This window comes from Dicentrarchus labrax, unplaced genomic scaffold, assembly GCF_905237075.1.
Source record: "Dicentrarchus labrax unplaced genomic scaffold, dlabrax2021, whole genome shotgun sequence".
Classification (NCBI taxonomy): domain Eukaryota; kingdom Metazoa; phylum Chordata; class Actinopteri; family Moronidae; genus Dicentrarchus; species Dicentrarchus labrax.
In genome coordinates this window covers 3,012,704-3,036,977 of record NW_026136704.1, presented here as the reverse complement: position 1 = coordinate 3,036,977, position 24,274 = coordinate 3,012,704, and the positions used below count along the sequence as shown (strand labels likewise).

General features: G+C 39.3%; 1 protein-coding gene across 2 annotated transcripts; it reads left to right on the top strand.

The window, feature by feature from the left end:
- Position 1: 1 nt before the first annotated feature.
- On the top strand, positions 2 to 23,190 carry efhd1 (EF-hand domain family, member D1). Of its 2 annotated transcripts, none has more exons than XM_051398046.1 (4): positions 2 to 382; positions 15,572 to 15,719; positions 17,910 to 18,044; positions 18,582 to 23,190. In XM_051398046.1, the coding sequence occupies exons 1-4, from the start codon at positions 93 to 95 to the stop codon at positions 18,714 to 18,716; spliced, it is 708 nt and encodes a 235-aa protein (XP_051254006.1). In that variant the 5' UTR covers positions 2 to 92; the 3' UTR covers positions 18,717 to 23,190. The 2 variants fall into 2 exon arrangements, with proteins under 2 accessions (XP_051254006.1, XP_051254007.1); XM_051398047.1 differs by lacking the exon at positions 2 to 382 and adding an exon at positions 11,827 to 12,052.
- Positions 23,191 to 24,274: the final 1,084 nt, after the last annotated feature.

Sequence of the window (24,274 nt, the reverse complement as noted above, 5' to 3'; positions counted from 1 at the left end):
GCGGGTCGCATGCAGTTTGACAGTGGTACTCAAAGCGGTTGTCCGGCTCCATTCTCTCCGACAGCCTCAGTAAGCAGCGTTGCATCCTCGGCATGGCATCCGACGAGCTAGCTAGGAAGCTGCAGTCGCGGCTGGTCGCCGCGCAGGAGGCTGAGCCGAGACCGGAGCCTGAACGGAGCCCGGTCCGACCCAAACCGCCACCACAGGAGCCTGAGGAAGCCTGCGGCGACTCGTCCTCTGAGCTGTCTGCCAAACTCACTCGCAGGCTGGACATCAATGAGGGCAACGCTGCCCCGCGACCGACCCGCGTCTTCAACCCCTACACTGAGTTCAAGGAGTTCTCCCGCAAACAGATTAAGGACATGGAAACGATGTTCAAACGGTAAGGCTGGTGCTTTCTTTTGTGTCCATGTACACATGTAGCACAGGTCCGACATGTTTACTTGTAGGCTAGTGGCGGGGATTGGCCGTGAATGAACACGCAGCAGTGGAAGCTTATGATGAGATTAAGCTGCTGCTGCTGCTGCTGACGTGAGCCTCCAGGTGGAAGCGCTGGCTGTCAGTGAGTGACTGATTAAAACTGACTCATCACTGCTCACTGCAGGCCCTCCGCACTATTAGCTGGCATTCTGTCCTCCTTGCAGTACATTCTGTCCATATAGTGTTGTGTCGTGATCAGAGGAGGGACCTGTGAGTGAGCTGTCCTGGTACAGCTGAAGCAGCCAGGGTCGACCCATTAGACTCTGACATGTCACACAGGTGTAGTCTATTTGTTTGTGTTTTTCCAATCAATTGGCAGAAATGGAATATAATATGAATAGGTATGTTTTTATTAATGTATAATTACCTGAAGAATTGTGTTTTTGTTACCTTTTAGAATTAGCTATTTTTATCTACAGAAGGAGTGGGTCCTCTTCTATCCAGTCCATCATGCTGAACCGCCATGTTTCTACTAGGGGTGCAGGAAAAATTGTAATGCGATAATATTTTTTGTGATATTTTATTGATTAACAAAAACACTGTAGTTTTTTGTGATTCAACTAGATAGATAACAGTGTTGTGAATATAAACTGAGAGCATAATGTTGGATATTACAGGGATGGATGTTTGCTCAGGCTGTATGCATACTGTGGACAGTTTTCCTAAATTTAGATTAAAATGAATCTTAATATCTCATCTTAATTAAATGATAATGGATTGAACTTGTATGGTGCCTTTCTAGTCTTCAGACCACTCAAAATGTTTTTACACTACATTCCACATTCATACAGTGATGGCAAACATTTCTAATAAACAGAAACTCACTTACAGTCACACACTGATGCACAGCAGACTTGCTTAAGGACACTTCGACATGCAGCAGCAGGAGCTGGGCATTGAACCGCCAACCTTCTGACTAGTGGACAACCTGCTCTATCTCCTGAGAAAAACGTGAAAGGGCTTATCTAGAGCCAGTGTTTGGTTTGTCCATTCTGGGCTACTGTAGAAACATGGCAGTTCAACATGGCAGACTTTGTAGAAGAGGACCCGCTCCCTCTGTAGACATAAATGGCTCATTCTAAGATAACAAAAACAAAACAATTCTTATTTTCAGGTGATTATACACTAACGAAAACATATCTATGCATATTATATTCCATTTCTGACAATAGATCCTCCTAAATGTTGACCTTTTTGAAAGGTAAAATATTGTATATAATATCAGGTAGCCTGTTTACAAAAAACATCTACATTATGCTAAACAATGAATGACTCTAGAAAAAGAAATAGTTAAACTGTGAAGGTCACAGACATGTCTTCCAGTCACCAAAACGAAATTGATTAAAATGACCAAATATGCTGAAAATAATCTGTTTCCTGGAAAATTTTAATAGTATTTTAGCCCCTCACTCAGATTGCTTACTTACCTAGGTTAGAGAAAGAATGTAGGAAACTGTAGCCAAACCACTAGAGACTCTGCAGAAAAACGTCTAGCTAGTATGGAGTGTCAGGAATGCTGACCACCTATCTGTTACAAACCTGGTTCACTTCATTATTAATCCTGCATCATTAAAAAATGAGGAATAAAACCTCCCACTGTAACTCAGTGGTACAAATACATTTTTAGAATTTTTCCTATGGAAAGACTAAGTGCCAAATTAAAAGGAAATGACAACACTTTTATGGACATATGGCAGCCTCTAATAGATTACCTGCCTAAGGATCTAATTGAAATTATCCAGAGGGGAAACAATGGCTTAGAAGGTGCCAGACTGAGCAGACCGGTGATAAGAAATATTTCTTAATAGGTACACAAGGACACATATTTCTTGTTTTGTTGATAGGTTGTTGTTCCCCCCCTTTTCCCCTTTTTAAAAAAAACTTGTTTTATTCTTTTATTTTCATTTTCTACTTTATTTGAATTTTGCTTATTCATTTTCTCCTCTAGCTCAGACCACTACTTAATGATGTATGCTTACAGTGATGTGAAAACATTAGGACACCCTATGAAAACATATGTGTTTTTTAACATATTTAGACACATGGATATTTAATATGAATTTTAACAATACTGAGAGATTCAAGTTATATAACTAAACAAGTAAAACTGAAGAAAATACTTTTTAAAACTTTCTGTAAAATGTAATAAAATAAATTTCTGGTGAGGAATAAATAAGGACACCCCCACATTTTTTCCCACTTAAAATGGCTGAAATCACACACAGGTGTATCACATCAGGTGCACATGATTAGAACATTGTTACTCAGCATTTTGAAGGAGGCTTGCCCTATTTAAACCTCAGACATTCAGTTTGGTTTGCTCCTGACTGTTGACGTGAGAGTGAACACCATGGTGAGATTGAAAGACCTGTCTGAGGCCTTCAGAAAGAAGATTGTTGCAGCTTATGAGTCTGGTAAGGGATTTAAAAAGATCTCAAAAGAGTTTGAAATCAGCCATTCCACTGTCCGGAAAATAGTGTACAAGTAGAGGACATTCAAAACAACTGCCAACATGCCCAGGTCTGGCCGTCCAAGCGAGTTGCGTCCAAGTGCATGCCTCAACAATCAGACAGAGACTGCACAAGTTTAATTTACACGGGAGGTGTGCAAGGAGGAAACCTTTACTCTCCAAGAGAAACATTAAGGCCAGACTGAAGTTTGCCACAGAGAACGTAGACAAAGAACAGGACTTCTGGAATAATGTTCTTTGGACAGATGAGTCTAAAATTGTATTATTTGGAAACCAGAACAGAGAACATGTTTGGCACCCACCAATTACAGCGTTCCAGGAAAAGAACCTCATACCAACTGTGAAGCATGGAGGTGGAAGTGTCATGGTTTGGGGATGCTTTGCTGCAGCAGGACCTGGCCAGCTCACCATCATAGAATCCATCATGAATTCTACAGTGTATCAGAGGGTGCTTGAGCAACATGTGAGACCATCTGTAAGGAAATTAAAGCTGAAGCAGAACTGGACCCTGCAACATGACCCTAAACATACCAGTAAATCCACCAAGGACTGGCTGAAAACTAAGAAATGGAGAGTCCTGGAATGGCCCAGTCAAAGCCCAGATCTTAATCCCATTGAGATGCTGTGGGGTGACTTGAAACGGGCTGTACATGCAAGAAACCCCTCAAACATCACACATGTTAAAGCATTCTGCATTGAGAAGTGGGGCAAACCTTCCTCAGACCGATCTCAGAGACTGGTAGAGGGTTACAAGAAGCGTCTCACTGAAGTTATTTCAGCCAAAGGGGGTAACACTAGGTATTAGGGGGTAGGGTGTCCTAACTTTTTCCTCAGTTAGAATATGCAGTTATGTTGATGTCTTTTGTTTTAATGAGTAAAACAATGTTATTTTTTGCTGTTTACCTGCAATTAGATCACTTTCTTTTCCAGAAATAAATAAAAACAAGATTAGACATCGATATGTGAACATTTCTTAATGAATAACTGAATATTCAATGGGGTGTCTTTTAATTTTTTCACATGACTGTAAATGCATTGTTATGTAAATTCAGAAAATAAAATAAAATCTGATTATTAAAAAAAAAAGAGGAATAAAATCGGGGTTAGCTGTTTCAATACTGGACCTATCAGTAAATTATAAAACTGTATTGTTAATAAAAACTCCTAGAAAATGTCCTGGAAAATGAAAAGAGTGGGAACCCCGCCTTTAAGTTGTGGCTCGTTTCAAAAGTCTGGCAATTTTACATACATTAGTCAACTAATTAATTAATCAACTTGTGGCTGATTAGCATAGCATTAACCAATATATAGGAATAGTTTGTGCTTTGAATTATTTCGTTTACGTATTTGTGATGAGAAAATAAAGCTGCTTCAAAACACCCTTTCTGAGGGAAAGTTTCAGTGCAGGCAGAGGTCAGGCTCATCTAATAGACCTTTTTCCTTGTCCTTGACCTTGTCATTTTGACATGAAATAGTTATTACAGTTAGTTGACTTATCAGATGTTAGCGACATTAGCTATTATTTTTAAGGTGGAACTGCTTTATTCAGTGTTTTTAGTGGTTTTAATCAGCAGGTCTGTTTGTTTTGGAGAGGAGGAGACCTCTGTGGATAATTGGTAGAAAACCAATTAGAAACCTCCTGAACCATGAACACTGAAGGAATCTTAACTGGAGAAGCTGACTGCAATGACGGCAATGGTGGTGAAGACAACAACTCCCATGATCCCCACGCTGCTTTACCACCTCATCCAGCTTAATCTGATCTGAGCTGATAGCTCCTTTTTGGCTTGTCTTTTGGACGGTCTGATTTTCTCTTTTTCTGGAAAAAAATTGTTATGGAGAATTCTAGAAATATTGTTTGTGTGGTGAAGTAAACCATGTAATCTACACATGACATTGCTGTAATTGTGAAACCATAAATTCTGCTGTAATAGTTGAAAGGGTCTTCAGTTTATTGTAATCATACATGGAATCTTCATCTTAGTCTTGTCAAAATATCCTGTTTTTACTCTAGCATAATGTAGCATATAAGCTTAATGTTTTCCATCTGCTATCTGTACAGGTACATCAACAATTTATTTCACAAAGTAAAAAAGATCTGATTGGCTTGTGTGAGAATTCCTCAGATAGTGCTCATTCAGCAGACTCTGTACTTGAGATTCCTCTGCCCCTCAACTTTCTTGTCCTTTGACGTTTGCCCCATTAGGTTTGGGTTGGTGGTTAGTCAGATGATGGGGACTGCCTTTTCCTGAGCCTGCCCTCATTGGTTGGATTTTCACTAGATTTTCCCCAGATGGAGAGTCTAGAGAGCCTGGGGTTGTAGCAGGCGGCCATGAATAAGCAGTAGGCAGTGTTGTTCCACCCTCCTTTCTAACCTCCAGTCTTGTTTGACAAGTAGAAGGTCCAGTTACCCCTGTCTCAAATCTCTTTAGTCTCACTCCTTTTGCTGTGCTGATCCCATTCACACAGTCCACATTCCCATGGGGCATCCACTGCCTGGTGACCCAGTTTTCCTCATCTGAGAGCTTTGGCTTAAAGGCATATTTCCGTTTATCAAGCTGTAATAGAGTAAGAATTTTGAATTATTAAGAGCAAGTTTTGAGTATTTCCAGATTTTCTCGTCTATTCTGACTGACTGTTTATGTTGATAGTTCATTGTGACATAGAAGTGTCTTTTACCCCTTATTTTGAATCTACAACGTGTTGGTTTGGTGTGATACGTTTTGTACTGCAGCACAGAGCTCTGTGAGCTGAGCCAAACTGAGTGAGTCACAATGAGGGAGATGGAGAAGAATACGAGCAGAGAAAGTGAGTTCCCTTGTGCCAAAAGCTCAGGCATATATACCTGAAGCCAAGGTGGAGAGTGTTTCTGATGGCAAAAATGGTGTTGTTTAATCAGTAAATAGTATGCTACTGAAAACACGAGTGAATTATTCACTCAGGATTTCTCTTCCACAAATTAGTCTGCAGATGTTAAACTAATTTGGTAATTTTGGAAGTGATTTGCATGTCACTATTATTCAGATCTCAACCTTTGCCCCATTAGGTTTGGGTTGGTGGTTAGTCAGATGATGGGGACTGCCTTTTCCTAGACTGCCCTCATTGGTTGGATTTTCACTAGATTTTCCCCAGATGGAGAATCTAGAGAGCCTGGCGTTGTAGCAGGTGGCCATGAATAAGCAGTAGGCAGTGTTGTTCCACCCTCCTTTCTAACCCCCAGTCTTGTTTGACAAGTAGAAGGTCCAGTTACCCCTGTCTCAAATCTCTTTAGTCTCACTCCTTTTGCTGTGCTGATCCCATTCACACAGTCCACATTCCCATGGGGCATCCACTGCCTGGTGACCCAGTTTTCCTCATTTGAGAGCTTTGGCTTAAAGGCATATTTCCGTTTATCAAACTGTAATAGAGTAAGAATTTTGAATTATTAAGAGCAAGTTTTGAGTATTTCCAGATTTTCCCGTCTATTCTGACTGAATCTACAACGTGTTGGTTTGGTGTGATACTTTTTGTACTGCAGCACAGAGCTCTGTGAGCTGAGCCGAACTGAGTGGGTCACAATGGGGGAGATGGAGAAGAATACGAGCAGAGAAAGTGAGTTCCCTTGTGCCAAAAGCTCAGGCATATATACCTGAAGCCAAGGTGGAGAACGTTTCTGATGGCAAACATGGCGTTGTTTACAGGCTGATGGTAAACAGAGATTAAAAATAAACAAAAATGTATTTAAAAATAAATAAAAATTCACGACTATCCTGCCCAAAATAATTGTGATTCCAGATATTATTGCGATAATAATCAAAAAATACTTAGAATTCTTAAAATGCCACAAAAACTTCCTCTACCGACCTCACATTTGTTGAGAAATAAATTGCATCACAAATAGGACAGATAGAAACATCATCTCTCTATCTCAATAGCTTTTTTTGTGGTCCATACAACGGGGAAGCTGAGCCTTCAGCCATGGTGAAAGCCTTTGGATTTTGGAATAACTGATGAAAGATGTGGGCTCCCCCTTGTTCAAAATAAATTAGGAAATCAATAAAGGACTGTACAGTAGTGAGCTAGACAGCTTTTACATGTCACTTGAGAGGATATTCACGATTATTCCAAAAATGAAATTTTCTTCCTTTAACAGGAATATAATGATGGTAGTGACAACCTTGCTGTTTCTTTTGGCATCATGATGGAAAAGTTAATATCGTGACAGGCACTAATAACATGTTCTATTTTTTATGATAAGTCCATAACATAATTATTGTGATAGACCTGTGCTCGTAGTCCATTGATGAGAGCAAGCATCCTGGGCATCAGCAAAAACAGTGAACACAGATCGAACCCAGCCTCTGAGACTGATGGAGGCCAGTTTGACAACAGTGAATACAGTACCGAGGTGATTTACAGCGCCTCTTATTACACATGCCTTTGGCAGGCAAATCATTTCAATTAAGGATTTAATTATCAAGCAGAATCTTGATTGCTTGATTGCTAGACCAAGATAACAAAGATAAGTTCTTAATGTGTCAACCCTAACAAATTGTGTAAACAGATGGCTTATGGGAAATTTGCTTTTTTATAAATAATGTTGATATCAGGTTTCCACCTAAAGACCGTTCAACTTCTTAAATGGCTGAACTTCTGTCTATCATCTGCATTGACTTTGACTGTGTAATTATTGTCAGTTATTCTTACATTCATGTTGACGACCCCCAGTAAAACAGCACTAAAGAACACAAATGTCCAATCAGAGGTAATCAGTAAATAGTATGCTACTGAAAACATGAGTGAATTATTCACTCAGGATTTCTCTTCCACAAATTAGTCTGCAGATGTTAAACTAATTTGGTCATTTTGGAAGTTATTTGCATGTCACTACTGCTCAGATCTCAGTCTATGATCTTGTAGATAATTTCAGTTCTAGAATTACAAACGTTATTGATGCCATTGCCCTAACTAAGGTAGTCTCGGGTAACAAAAAAAGTGTGATGGAGAAATGCCATTGCTGGTAAAAATTTTAAGTGTCAAAAATCAAAAAATAATTCTGCAGGTTCATTATGACAACTATATAGAGAGACTTTGTATTTATCATTTAGAATTGAGAATTTTTCCTCCTTTCCTACCTGACTGCAGCAGATTGTTTGTTACACAGAAGCATGTAGGAAGTCGTCCTTGGAAACTGTTAGGAAAAGTGTAGGAACTTTCAAAAAAATACTCTAGATGAACCATCTGTCTATCAACAAACCATATAACGTAGTCAAACTCTTATTGAAGTCAGTTGGAAGAGGAGAGAAAACATCTTTTACATGGAGAAAAGGCTTCAGTGCCATTTTTTTGCTCTTTTTTCAATGAAGAAATACCCCCCAGCTTTGATAATACAGTGTCTGAAATGGGCTCACCAGTACTGAGTACTGGCACTTCTGAGTTTTGTCCACATGAGTACCATTACTTCTAATTGAGTACCACCACTTCTGTTGAGCATGGCCGTAACCTTCAAGAGAGATATCAATAAATAATAAAAGTTGTGAAACAGTTACCTAAAAATAACTACTTTAATGCTTTAATGCATGCCCTAAAATCCCTCTTGCAAGTTCAGTTTTTGGACCTCATTATTTCTAAAAACCCTGCGTAGAGCAATGCTGGTGAGGTACTCCTAAATGCCTGCGTAACTGTGTCTCTGTGTAAACACAACTATCATAATGCTAAGAAAACAGCACTGAAAATGTCTTTGTTAAAAAATGCCAAATGAATATGGATTACGGTTATGGGTTTAGGGTTAGGATTGTGCTGAATTATGGTACTAGCACCTTTTTTGGTCCAATTAAGGCATTGCATATAACTGATGCTAACAGCATCTACGCTAACCTCAGTCGGCATTGTTGTTTTAAACCAACCAGTCACATCGTCAACAACTCACACACATCGTCATACACCAAGTGTTAATTCACGCCCATAGCTCATGCCATAGCTGCCAGTAGTTCGTCATAGGATGCCGATTAGTCTGAACAACTGTGTTTCAGACACAAACACATAGTTTGAAGGGCGGGGAAAGAAAAAAACTAAACAGGCAGAGAGTGGGGCACCAAGACAACAGTGGTTGGTCCTTTTGTGGAGAGCAATTAACAGCCAGCTGCTGTTGACATCCCTGCCCTGGCTAACACACATTGGCAAAGACATGCTGAACCACAGAGATAGTTGTGTCTTTCTCCAAGGACCTGTTCCTTTTGTTACAACTTGTACTTGAACTTTGTACTAAGTTATATAAAACCATGAAGCAAAAACGAGAACAAAACATAAATGTAGCAAATTAAGGTCAGGGCATAATATAACTGTGTTTGGCAATGAGCATTGTTGTGTGTCCCTGACAACAACGCCTGCTCTGCTCATGCTCAGACGGCAGCAGGGAAAAACCCTGCTTTAGCGTGCCCCTGGAATTCCTGTGTTCCCACAAAGAAGCGCCAAACTAGTCCATGGGTGCCTTTGTGTTCCCAGGACTGAAATGCTGTGACTGGAGAGGAAGCCCCCCCCCCTTGGAATAATTCAATTCAATTCAATTCAATTCAATGTTATTTGTATAGCGCCAATTCATAACAGAAGTTATCTCAGGACACTTTTCAAATAGGGCAGGTCTAGACCGAACTCCTTATAACATTATTTACAGAGACCCAACAGTACCACCATGAGCAAGCACTTGGCGACGGGGGCAAGGAAAAACTGCCTGTTAAGAGGCAGAAACTTAGGACAGACCCTTCGGCTATAGGTGAGTGGTCGTCTGCCTTGACCAGTTGGGGTGAGAGAGAGACAGAGACAGAGACAGAGACAGACAGATGATGAACATGAAGAAGATGACGACGACGACAGCAGCAATGATGGGGGACAACGAGCAGTGACAATAGTAATAATAGTAACTAGTAGCAGCCGCGTCACGTAACGTCGTAACACGTGCGGACCACAACATGAAAATTTCACGTAAATCAGATCGAACGCTGCGCTTACTTCCTGTTGCCAGTAGGCGGCGCTCTCACTATATCTGAATATTATCACATAGATGTTTTCAGGGCGGGACTCTTATCAGACAAGTGAAGTTTTAAGCCCAATGGACAATGTAAACTCAAGTTATAGCAAACTTGTGTTTTGATAGATGGATAGATAGATAGATAAACTTTATTGATCCCTGAAGGGAAATTGGGTCGTCATAGCAGCCAGGTACATTTAACTACAATGAAATACAATAGAATAAAATACAACAATAGAATAAAATACTTAGAAAAGATAAAAAAGATAATAGGTAGGCAAGGTGCAAAGAAGTTGTAGTTGCAAGATGGTGGCAATAGTACTGATGATATGATGGTAGTGTTATTGTTAATAACAGTATATAATAATAATAATAATAATAATATGTTGTACATGTGTTGTAGAAAAATTTCACGCCATGCCACAGACACGCCCACTTACCACATTCATCACATACCATAAACAATGAGTTTTGCATTTTATAAGTAAATTTCAGCTGGATCTGATCATCCTGCTAGGAGTAGAACATGAAATTATAAAACCGGATATTTCCTGTTGCCACTAGGTGGCGCTCTCACTATATCTGAATATTGTCATGTAGATGTGTTCAGGGCGGGACTCTCATCAATAATCAGTCCATAACAAAAATGAAGGGTTAATTGTGAACCTGGTTACAATTAATTATAATAATTAGTTGATGTCAATGCCAATTTTATTTATATAATTTAAAATCACAAATCACATTTTGCCTCAGGGATTTTACAATCTGTACAGCATACAACATCCTCTGTTCTTGTTCTCGGTTTAGATAAGGAAAAACTTGCCCTTAAAACTTTAACTGTGTAAAAAATGGAAGAAACTTCAATAAGGGCAACAGAAGAGGGATCTCTCTCCCAGAATGGACAGGAAAGACGTACAAATAGACAAAAAAAAAAAAAATATATATATATATACAAATTATGACATGTAGATTGTGAAAAATGTATCCTTTGAGCAACTTCAGGTGTTGCAAATAGGTGAGCCACATGACCTCCTCTCCACTGTGGAGACCTGGAAAGAGGTCAGGCCACACCAACACAGAAGAGTCACGCACAACATTCACACATGGAGGGAGAGAGAGAAACGACAGAATGCAAACTAGGGAGAGAGGGAGACGCTTAATCTCCTGGGGGATGATGATCCAGATCCAAATATCTGCATGCGGCACAGAAAGCCAGACGAGGAAGAGATAGCTCATCACCTAGCTGATAACCTCATCTTCAGTAGGGATGCAATTTATCCAAACTACCACTAGTACTAGTTCTACTGATCCGGTAAATTAAATTCTGTAAACCCTGCCGTGTGGAACTGCTTATGGTTCTTCTTTCGTGTGTCATTTAGGGTGAGATCAGTTTGTAACACCAACATTACTTTTTCGCTTGTGCAGAATTTTATCATATTGTATACAACAGTGTTTCTGAAATAGCCATACATGTACCCCTACAGTACTTTCAGAGTACTGCAGGGATACGTGTTAACTTTTCTTTTTGTTAATTTAAAAAAAAATCAGTCATTCATGTCTGATCAGCATCTTGATATGCCACACCTGTGAGGTGGATGGATTATCTCGGCAAAGGAGAAGTGCTCACTAACACAGATTTTGACAGATTTATGAACAATATTTGAGAGAAATAGGCCTTTTGTGTACATTGAGAAAGTCTTACATCTTTGAGTTCAGCTCATGATGAATGGGGGCAAAAACAAAAGTGTTGCATTTATAATTTTGTTCGGTGTATATTAGGGCTGGGCGATATGGCTTAAAAATAAAATCTCTGATTGTTTCACACCAAACCCGATTTACGATTTTAATCGATTTTTTTGTAGACTGTTTTTAAGCGGGTGCTTGTGGGCTGCGGTCCTGTATATCTCGCAGAGAGCAACATTTCTCCCACTCGGCTGCATGCCTCTGCTTGAGGTGCTGGAATAAATTGGTCGTACTGCTACCTTTGGTTGCAACAGCTTTCAAACAAACTTTGCAGTGGGTCGTGGTTTGTTTGCTGTCGGACGCCACAAAACCAAACCAGTTCCAAACAACGACGACGTGGTGCCTTTTTTGAGGTAAGCTCATCCTGGCTTGCTGCCGTGTTGTGTTTATCTGTGGAGAGGCGGGGGGAGAGATCAGCGCACTCTGACCTACGGGAGCCCAAAGGGAGCACCGGTGTTGTGGAAGTTCAAGAGAAAAACGATTTTAACTAAAAATAAATCGTGTTTAACTACGAATTCGAATTAATCGATAAAATCGATTTATGGCCCAGCCCTAGTGGGTATATATATACTGAAAACAGCAGTGATCTGCTGTGATAAACAGTGTTGCACTCTGTCCCCAGGGCAGGTAGGACAAAAGGCTTCTTTCAGCATAATTACATGTTTCTGCATGTCTTCACCCACACATGTGCCTCTGTGCTATGTGTCACAAACTGACTTGCAACAATATAGCTCCTCAGTGTTTTTAAAGGATAGGTTCATATGAAGAATCTTAATATGATACTCATAATCCCCTGTACGTTGAAAGGGTTAAGAGCTGTAATCATTCCTCCTCTCCATACTAGCTTTGAGGGAACTTTTCCTGACTTGATTTCAAGTAACAGGGAAGAAAATCCACAGGCCTCATTCTGTTTAAAATGCTGTCTGAGTTGGTGATTATCTTCCAAAGTCATTGTAATGCAGAATTCCTTCTTTGTGTTACCCCACTAAGTGTTTCCTTGGTGAGCCACAGGGGAGGCACAATAACAGAAAGGATACATTTTGTATTAAAACTTTGTAAGATAGCACCCTGATTTAACAGCTACTCCTGAGGCCTCATGTCAGCTTAGTTTAAACTTACAGACAAGGACTGTGGATTTTGTCCCCCTTTAACATTGGAATAGCATAAGGACAGGCAGGGCAATTACAAACACCAATAACTTTCACTGTACATTGCATTGTAGTCTTCTGACAGACTTGAAGTATGCAAAGCAAACATTTATAGCAGAGGTTCCCATTTTTCTTCCTTAAGGGACCCATTTGCTATCATTTATTAAACTGTTGACCCTTGACTAAGTGACATACATCGATTAGCCTTAACATTCTGAACACCTGGGCACCCTGGAGGTCATAATGTTATGCAGCCCCATTTCAACAAACTGTGATGCACTGTGTGTTCTGACACCATTCTATCAGAACCAGCTTTAACTTTTTTAGCAGTTTGAGCTACAGTAGCTTGTCTGTTGGACCACACGGGCCAGCCTTCGCTCCCCACGTGCATCAATGAGCCTTGGCCACCCATGACCCTGTCTCCGGTTCCGCTTTTCCTTCCTTGGACCACTTTTGATAGGTACTGACCTCTGCACACCAGGAACACCCCACAAGAGCTGCAGTTTTGGAGATGCTATGACCAAGTTGTCTAGCCATCACAATTTGGCCCTTGTCAAAGTCACACAAATCCTCACGCTGCCCATTCTTGCTTCTAACTCATCAACTTTGAGGACACAATGTTCACTTGCTGCCTAATATATCCCACCCACTGACAGGAGCCATGATAACCAGGTAATCAGTGTTATTAATTTCACCGGTCAGTGCTCATAATGTTATGGCTGATTGGTGTATTTTATGGATATTTCATATTATATTCAAAACTGTACAATGAACCCTAATAATGAACTCATTAATTGCAAAAGGTTTTTGTAAAACAAGGGATTTCGATGAATTTTGAGAAGATTATTTCCTGTTTAAGGAATGTTTATACAATTCTCTGTCTGTACAGTTTTGTTTTTTTTATAATTTTGACAATCATACATACATACATACAAATTCAGTGTTTTGTTGTCCCTGACACTTTGCCATTGTTCTATTAGACAATTTACTAGGGCTGTTCCGGACTAAAGATTTTCCTAGTCAACTAGTAGTCATTAGTTAAAGTCACAAGTCATCTGATCGTCAAACATTTATGATATAAATTTTATAGTAAGATATTAAAAATTATTTCAATGTATATATTTTTAACGACTGTTAAATGCTTACAGAAAAAGTGGTAATGATTGACACAGAATGAGTCAGAACAACCAGCAAGAAGAGTGAACATTTAATTAAGTTAATTTATTTCAACACAGTCACAAGTCTTGTTGTTCAAAGCACAGAATAATTAACTTCCAACTTCACAAGAACAAATATTGGTTGACTTATTCATACGATGGATGATGTATAATATTAAGTTACTTACAAATTAACTTGCTACAAACTCACCTCTCTCACTTTACACCTTTCCTCTTCTCCGTCCTTTACCTGAACGCGCTGTGTCTAGTCCTCTGATTGTGTCGGAGGCTGCCCCCCCCCCACACCTTTGAAGAACTGGAATGAAACAATGAGTTGGTTTCTGGCCTGAACAGATTAGGCTCACTCTGAGGTCAGCAGGCCTGATACTTCAGTATGTATTCACACACACGGCTACACAGCTGCTGAAAGCTTCTATAATTACTCATCCTATCAGACATAAGCCTCTAGGGGCTATGCCATTGGCTCATCCAGTTGGTGATAACAGCTGTCTGACTGGCTGCTTGAATCTCAAACAGTCACATGCAGTTGTGACTGAGGTGAGAGCGTTAGGGGGGGAAGTCTTACATTCTAGAGCTGCTGTTTTGTACTGATGTAAACAGTGATGGCGGGGGAAATGTTCTACTCCAACAGCTGTCTCCGGGGTTGGAAAATAACTTTTTTGTCCACCTGCCACTGTGGCTGGTGGATTCCAAAATCAACCAACCACTTTCTTCTTTTATCCAACAGTCTGTAACTGCATGGAAAAATTCTAAAACAAAAACTACGCTATTCAAGCAATAGGCTATTAAGACTCCCCACACTTTATGTAAACAAGATTACTGAACAATATTTTTAAAAAGGGGAATAAGGTACTCTGGTCACTGCAGATGTACCATCCACAACCTGGAGAACATTCCCGGTTCCCACAGTATTGCAGAAAAAACCTTTTCAGAATTTTTGCATTGACTTGGTACCAAAGTATCGGTTCCTGTGACCTCTTTAATGTTAAGTACTAACTTGTCAGTTATCATAACCATTCATGCAAAGTTTACTATAGCACATCAAACTTTTTGTCTCATCCAGGCTGATTTCATTTAATTTTGTGATTAAATTAAAATTTGATGTAATGAAAAGTGACAGTGACAATGGCATTGACTTTCCGAAGGCCCCAGATGTAGCTACCTAGGCTGACAGCAAAACCCAAATCTTGCTTATCTACCTAGTGTTCTCTGTCTTACTGCTCCAGCTGCCAAACCTCAACTAATTGGACTTTATTTAGGATGTTGAGGAGGAGGATGTGGGCCGGTGCTTAATCAGTAGCATCTCTCTCGCTTATGTTTTTTTTCTTACAATTGACTGCTCAAGCGGTTCATAGAGCGACTGTCCCACCTATTATTCTGGTTAAACACCCATGCCGTGCACACGATGGCCAGTCCGACTATGACCACTGTGATGTAACACTACACTGATTTTCTGTGTCTCCTACAATGTATGAGTTAACACTGTGCTGTGTGAGCTGTTCATGCCCAGTGGGACCTAACGCAGTGTGGGTTTTGTGGTTTGTAGATATGACACCGGTAAAGACGGCTTCATCGACCTGATGGAGCTTAAGCTGATGATGGAGAAGCTGGGAGCTCCACAGACCCACCTGGGCCTCAAGAACATGATCAAGGAGGTGGATGAAGACTTTGATGGCAAACTGAGCTTCAGAGAGGTGAGAGTGTGACTTCAGTGGGGATAGGCATGTCATCTTTCTGTACTATGGCTTTTAGTGATGCTGCTACATGATTTGGCAACAGGGTTGTCTCCTGAAATATGATTGACCACCCCATGTACCACCCCAATATTTTTTATTCTTCCACTCTGCACTGTCTTTCAGAGGCTCAGTTTTATAGCTAGAGTGAAGATACTGGTATCATTGGAACCATATCATGCTATCATGTTGAAAGGGGCTAAATAACTCTCCAAATTTAGTTTAGTAATGGAAAAACTGGCATGGCCATTTTCAAACGGATCCCTTTACCTCTTAACACATCTGAATGAAAATTTGTTCTACGGTACCCATGAGTCTGCCTTTTGCAGACTGCATGCATGTGGTATAAATGTGTTCTGCATACTGTGGTTCATAAGCATTGTTGGAATTGCATAAATTGGGAATGACTAGAAAGCTGAGACACATCCACCCCTGCATCAGTGCTGCACTTATGTCATCCCCTCCAAAACAGTCTGGACGTGCCCCTGTATGTCCATCATTATCCTCCGCTTTTAATACGTGGGCATAAAAACACAGTCACTCACATTATATACCCAGAAAGGCAACCCCACTAAACCCTGTGTGTGGGAAACACTGTCATTTATGATCAATGTGGCTCATTTTTAGATTTTTATGCAACAAATAATGTTCAAATGTTAATGTTTGCAGCTGTGTGTAATGAATACTCCTAAATTCCAGTATAAAAAAAGAGACATAAATGGTATCTACTGTGTGTGTGTGTGTGTGTGTGTGTGTGTGTGTGTGTGTGTGTGTGTGTTATAAGTCAACTACAAATGGCTGTAATACCTAGGCATGTCACAATAACAAAAATGTAGTAGTCCATAACAATACCAGTGACCACTTTCACGATTTTCGATACCAATTTGATACCACCATAAAAAACAATAACAATAAATCCCCGGTATTTCAACTTACACTGCTTTTATTAAAAATATTTTAACTTTACAAACAACAACATTATTTCTCTATTTCTAATAGATGCTTTCTTAATTACTTAATTCACTACTTCACTCACAAAGTGAGTACCCTAGTGACACCGGCACCAGCTGATGTGTTCATTGCTTTTCACTCTTGCTTTACAGAGAGCATCTGTCTGTGTTTCTCTGCAGAGAATGTTTGACAGCCACTAGACTGTACAGGAGGTTCCCCCTTCAGGTTCGGAAGAATTTAATCCATTTTCAGAACTTCGGGATCGACTTGGTACCAACGTATCGGTTCTCGTGACATCTTTAGTACCACCTGTAGTAGATGTTATGATCCCCTTTTAAGCAATCATACTGGAAATTATATTTGTAGATATACTGAAGATATCACACTAGATCTTTTTGACAAATAATGGTTGTATGTAAGTGAGAGGGTTTGAAAAATATACATATTGGAAAAACTAGATCCCAGCTTTCTACACCCTAAAAGTTCAAATGACAACCTGTAATAAAATGTTCAGTAGAGAGCTGGGCAAATACCCACTCTATGTCTTATCAGTTATTGACTTCATGTGATATTTATTTATAATTTAAACAAGCCCCGAAAGTGAAAAAAAGAAATCTCATGAAAACAAATATTAATTTCTCTTTTAATCTGTGAAAACAGGTGAAAGTCGACTGCATATGTAACGTCAATTTTACTGTAATGTCATTCAACATAACAGGGACACCTAAACCCTGAGTGGGATGTTTCACAAATGAATATTTTGTTTAAACCCTAATAGTGGGACATTTTGACACTTGCCAAGGGAAAGCCTATTAAATACACACTACATACATCCATATTAAAACAAAATATTGTTAAGGAACTACCAGGTGCTGCATATACATGCACAGCTGTTGCCATGGAATGTAGTAGTTTGTAGGCTTTAAAAGAGTCCAAGGCTGGATTACCAGCTGGACAAAGTGGGACACTGCAACCCTTACAGCACAATATAAACTGAATTGGTGAATACCTTTAATATTTCAGTTGATATTATCCAACTAAATTTGCATATAATCATATAATTACAAACTAACTTGGGTTTTTGGTTTGTCTTTGTTGATTGCTTTGTTCACTCTGTTTTTCAGCTTTCATTCCAGTTTAGAAGAAGAAATGAGAAATGTAACCTTCTTAACTTAGTGTGTTTGAACAATCTTCCTGCAGTTCCTGCTGATCTTCCGGAGGGCAGCGGCTGGAGAGTTGCAGGAGGAGAGTGGTTTGCTGGCTCTTGCCAGGTTGTCTGAGATCAACGTCTCCACTGAGGGAGTGATGGGGGCCAAAGACTTCTTTGAAGCCAAGGTACTCTATTTTTCTACTGATGTCGTGCGGCTTATGTACGTCAACTCTCATTTACAAAGTTTACTGATGTACATTTTCACGTAGCTATAGGCTAACCACTAACTGCTGCTAGCGGACTGGGAGCTCAAAACACCTGTGGTCCAAAGCTCCCATACTAGAGATGGGACAATAAACACTAACACCAACACTCATTTAGGGCAGAGTCAGCTAATAGGACGGCAAAGTTAGCTGCACTGTTTACTAGTCATTGACCCATTAGGATGAATTAAAGGGCCTCAATTATATATGGCTGCTACTCCACCTCCTCGGCCGGCGTCTCGAGGACTGTGTATAATAATATGACTGGTAGGGGGAGGTGTAGCAGTAGTGTGCACTGTCAAAAGATGCCAGATGAAGTTAAAGGCATTCACCTACAATTCTGGATCAGTCAAACAAGCAGAGTAAGGCCCAGTCTTAGAAGCCATGCAGGGCTATACTTGGGATTTAAAGATGATTTGTGTTGATGGGAAGGAACACTGTCATTTTGTGTGTCACCAGATGCAGGCTGCGTCTCAGGGCAGCAAGTTCGAGGCTGAGATTCGAGAGGAAAAAGAAGAACGCAAGAGACAGGAAGTGGAGAAAAAACAGAGGCAAGCCGCCTTCAAACAGCTGCAGTCCACCTTCTGCTCATGACCGGCCATGGGAGGCAGATAACAGTCCTTCATGCTCCACTTGTATTTTAACTAATACCATCTCTCAGTATTTGGTACTTTTTAACTAAAATAGAAAGAATAGCCACTAAAATTCTTGAAAGTTGATAACACGTCACAGGCATTATTTATTCATACCAGGCTTCCTGCAACTGTTATTCAGAAAACAATAAGGCAAAAACACCACTTCTCAAATTGCTGGAAATATCATATTTATTGTGCATTTCTGTGGATGGTTTTCTTTGTATTCGTCTGTACAAGAACTGGAAGTTTTCACCTTAAGAGAATGTTAACTTGTTTAGGCTAAGTGAAGCTGTTTTCAGTATGTTTAAGCGTTTTTAATTACACATTACACTTTAGTCATGGTTTGTGTCATATGTTTCATTCTCACCTTGTTAACACTGTTACAATGAGTAATTAAATAACTATCAGTATAGTATAATAATAGGAAGTATCAACATCATATAGCGTGGCCTTATGCAACTTTGGCCACTGATCTTGATTCTGATCTGACATTGATCAGGATGTGGTTAGCCTAGCCTAGCATCTAAAGATCACTAAAATGTTGTATCTTGTTTGTTTTATCCGTACATAAACATGGTTTTTAAAACAACAATGAAATACACATTTCTATTATAAATGATCAAGATTGGATTGGCAGGAAATTGGCCATAACTCATTAACCGTTTGTCCAATCAGCCAAAGAGGCTGATGGTGGCACACAGAAATAAACTGGCTGACATGACTTTGCCCGGCATTGTGAAACTATAAATTTGGCCCTGTGCTGCTTCCTTCTGTTGAGTACCGAAAGGTTTGAAACCGCTTAATGCCACCTGTGTCTATATTCATATGTAAACTAATGGACAGAAAAAACAGAACAGACATGATACTGGTATCAATCTCACTCTCAGAAAAAAAGTTTATCAATGTATTTCCCTAAATGTTAAACCTAGCAAGAGCAGACTGCTTCCATTAAAGCATGCTTACCTTTTACACCAGGGTTCGTCAACCTTGGCTTGTGATTCTATTTTTAGGATCTAAATTCTCATGACCCCAGCATTTAGACAGTGGATAAGTTTTCATGTGAGTTTTAGTATGGTGTAGTTTAATGAGCATGCAATGCATGCAATGCAAATGTATAATATAAGCTAGGGATTCTAATAGATTTTACATCAATTTAGCTTATGTTCCATGTGAAATAGAACAATATTAGAAATCTCCTGGGACCGTTTATGCATAGCAAGTGAGTGGGGACTTGCAAGGGACAACAGAAAAAACAGTATCCCACAAAGCAATGCTTGATATCAACTTTGATTAGACCTTCCTTCCTTAGTAAATGCCTGGATCGTTAAATCTCCACAGCCCCAGTTTGTAACACATGCTGACAAAGCCCCCTCCAGACCCTCAGATGTTGTACAACTGTTTTCACATGCTAATAGGATAGTACCAAACTAATGTTGCTGTGTAAAATCAATGGAGTGCCCCATTAATGTGCTCACTCAGTCATTCATATGCATACTGTGTGCTTAATCTGCCCACTTTCCACTCCAGTTCTCATCTGTGACTCAGAACTTTTACCATTTGAGCTTATGTAAGCATTATGTATCGCTTTAAAGTTGACATTTTAATACTGAAAGCATCAGAACCACTGACCACTGTCTACATATAGTGATGTGTATATATATATATATATATATATATATATATATATAATGAAGCGTTTTGCCTGAATTTGGACCATTCCGATTATCTCAGTCTGTTACAATGTACTGATCACCTGTACAGGCTTTATTCTTTCCTTGAAAAGGGATTCAGCTGTGGATTACTATCAGTCACAGCATGCCACAAACTAAGACATGTAGCAATTCCCTGAAGGAGCAGGTCTTAGTGAGAGAACAACACAGACTGAGACCAGAACCAACTACAAAATGCAGTTAGTTTCTCCCTAAGGTGTCAGTCCAGCTGCCCACTCAATACATCTCCAAGTGAGGAAGATAAGAGACATGCATATTTCTTTATGATGTAGTCTCAGGAATCTCTGATATCTGTTCAACTTCTTTTTACAATAATGAAAAGCACAGGGTGGGGTGTGCTACAGACTCTACGTTGAACCACCCCTGCCACTGAGCCATATAGCTCAGTATATAGAGTGCAGCAGACTATTTTTGTAGTCTAACCCAGAAGTTGGCATTGCCCTGGTTCCTTCAACAAAAAGTCAATAGGATTTTTCCATCGGATTTTGGATTATTGCAAAAAATAAACTGTGTTGCAAAGTTTATGATACTTACATGTTTTGATCAGCAACATAATCTCTGCAAATGAACACCACTTTTATGAGTTTTGAAGTGTAGATGCAGTCGCCAAAAGTAAACAGCTAACGCTAAGGATATAAACAAACTACTCCACAACAAACTACGGTCGCATGACTACAGTGTCACCACCACTAACATTCCAACTTGTAATTAAATCTTGTAATTTAAATGTACAAGTTGTAAAATTTGAGTTAGAATAGTTTGCAAGAACGCAAGTATAAACATAAGGCTGTAAGGGCAGACTAGTGATAAGTCTGTTTGTCTGAAATGTCACCAACAACCTCTGTAGTCTCATTTAGCCATTTGTTAGCAACCACCTTTTTTAAGAGACAAAAGCTTCAAAATTCACAGGTGGAGTATTTTATGTCATGGAAAAAAACTATATGAAAATCTTTTAAGCTTGTATTAACCACAGACCTTATTTTAGGCCATTCAAAAACCCCATTGACTGTGAGGAGAGGGAACTAGAGGGGCTAAAATGTTGATGCTAATGCTAAGGTTCTGGGTTTTTGGCATGATTCTTGCAGCATTCTATTGTCTGCCAAGTCTAATTTGACTATGTGTGGTTTGTACAAAGACAGCAAGAGCTCAGCATGCACTAGGTTTTATATCGGTAGCTTTGCTATGCAGCTATGTGTTTAACATTAAGAAAGAAAGAGGACTGTAACAGCTAGTCTGGCTCTAAAAACAATACACCTACCAACAACTCTAAAACTCACTCAAAAACCCCACAAAACACATTTTGTGGGGTTAGGGGAGTTATGTACAGAAACTGTGGGGTTCAGTGACTGTACACAGACAGAGACAGGGTCTTATTGTCACAGTGAGTTGTACCATAGTGCCTGTGAGATCAAATCCAAAACCTGTTAGCACAGACTGACCAACAGGGACACTGGGCAGATGGGTAAATAATTGTTAATAAAAAAAATGTCCAGCTTGTAACCGCCCCTAAAACAAAAAATCGTAGTCCTACAGACGCGTTGGCAGGTATATCCTTGAAATTCAGACTGAGCCAGGCCAGCTGTTCCCCCTTGCTTCCAGTCTGTATGCTAAGCTAGACTAATCATGTCCTGACTCCAGCTCTATATTAAGAAAGTGTTTTTTTCCCAAGATTTTGAACTATTTGTTTAAAATTAATTTTAAAACATCCTTTCAAATAGCAGTGGATCACAGACAGTCAGCAGTAGCTCTGGTTGAGCCCGAAGTAGAGGATGATTTACTGAGAATGTGAGAAAGCCTATACATCACTCTGGGTGCTGTTTTTTTTTCCTTTTCTTGAAATTGGTGTGCAATGTTACTACATTTTAGAAGGACAGTGCCACAATATGGCAAACCCAAAAATGTTTTTGAAGATGGCATATCCATAGGGTTGTAGTGGTATAACGCTACTATGGTATACCGTATTATGAAAATTGATGGTTATCATACAGTGTACATTTGCTTATCTACGGTATTGAATTCTACCGTATTAGTGTTATTAAAAAAATTATAATAATGCATAAAATCTCCTAATTCCCTTAAGGGTTACTGTAACTGATATAATTGTGTAATGCTGTTGTGAACAGTGATATTTTCTGAGACGGTTATCATATTGTAAAAATCTCATACCACTGCAACCCTAGTCCACAACCTGCTCTATCCTATACCTGATTGCTGCCTATGTCAGAGTTTGTCAGCCTAAGGGACAGGGATCCATTGGGTTGATATACAGAGGTACTGTATTGATAATAAAGAAGTATAGTAAGAAAAGAAAGGAAATAATATACAGCACAATGAAATAAAGTCAAGAGGGTAAAAAGTCTGAGAAATCCTGACCGCAACAGTGTTTATTGTTAAGTGCAGTTCATGTATCTGGCCCTTTATTTACTCTGTAGTAGCGTATTTAAGTTGTAGCATGTTCGAGCTGTCATATAACAAAACAACCTTCTTTGGTATTTGTTGTGGAAACTGACAATGTATTTTTACATAAATTAAATAATATATATTGTTATTTGTTTTAGCAGAGACCAATAAGTTGCCAAATATAAAATAGGTCGTGAAATATATTTTTGGTCACTTGTAAAGATATTGTGTTGTAATACTCCCTGTCAGAATGAAAAAGTTTGACTTGATTGCAATAAAGGATAAATAACACTGATAATAAAACATATGTAATCCATTTTATTGCTCATGAAGAAGGCTTGGTAGCATTATTGTAAAATCATACACTATTCACACTCCCTAATATACATTCTCTAAACAGCTTATCCTGGTCAGGGTCACTGGGGGTTGAAGCCTATCCCAGCATGCATTGGGCAAGAGTCAGACTACTAAATGGGTTACACATACAGAATGACACACTTACAGTACAGGCCCTTAGAGTCTCCAATTCACCTCAGCTGCATGGCGGAACATTTAAACCCAGGAGCTTCTTGCTGTATAGATAAATATACATAAAAAGTACAGATAAAGTGAGTAAACATTTGAGATCACCCCAAAATTTAGGTTATTAGATATTCAGGGGGCCTCTGGTAATAATTGAGGTCCAAATAGACCTTTTGTTTGCGTAAACAGTGATGATGTACTTTGTGGGTGGACCCTAACTGGTTGCAGAAAGTTCCGCAGTTGCCAGCAGTGTTAACGGCAGTGCATAGAGACATGGCATACACAAAACTGAACACTAAAAGAAATTAGAATCATATTTCACTCTTGTCTAGTAGAAAGCAATTAAATTTAAATTGTTCTTGACTCTGATTGGTTGTTTTCATCCTGGCCTGGTGTATTCTTCCAGATACCATTAGAACCACTAGGAGGAGACAGAGGAACTTGTTTTTCACAGATTATTTGTCTCATGTACTACTGTCAGGGTACAATTAAAGTTTCAGCAAATAGTACACATCTTTTAATAAAACTAACTTTTTGTTAATTGATTTTAGATTTTATGTGTGTTTGGCAGGTTGTCAGTCAACAGCAGAATACTATGACATTTTTCTATTTTAAAGGTTTAGTTTCATAACCAATTAAAAACTAATTTAAAGATAATTCTAATCAAAGCACAGATATGTATTGCAGTAGGCAGTGGTTCTCAACATTTTTCCTTAAGAGACCCGTTTTCTATCACTGAGTAAACCCCACAACCCTGGACAGACTGTATGGACGTGACAGATTTTATGGATATTTTATATTAAATTCAATAACAGTAGAGAACAACTGAATAGGCTTCTTTTTTTGACAAATTCTGAGTGTTTTC

Excerpts from the sequence above, each read along its gene's own strand:
- efhd1 (XM_051398046.1), top strand. The coding sequence starts at position 93 with ATGGCATCCGACGAGCTAGCTAGGAAGCTGCAGTCGCGGCTGGTCGCC. Across the intron at positions 383-15,571 it reads ATGGAAACGATGTTCAAACG|ATATGACACCGGTAAAGACG; the intron begins GTAAGGCTGGTG and ends TGTGGTTTGTAG. Across the intron at positions 18,045-18,581 it reads AAGACTTCTTTGAAGCCAAG|ATGCAGGCTGCGTCTCAGGG; the intron begins GTACTCTATTTT and ends GTGTGTCACCAG.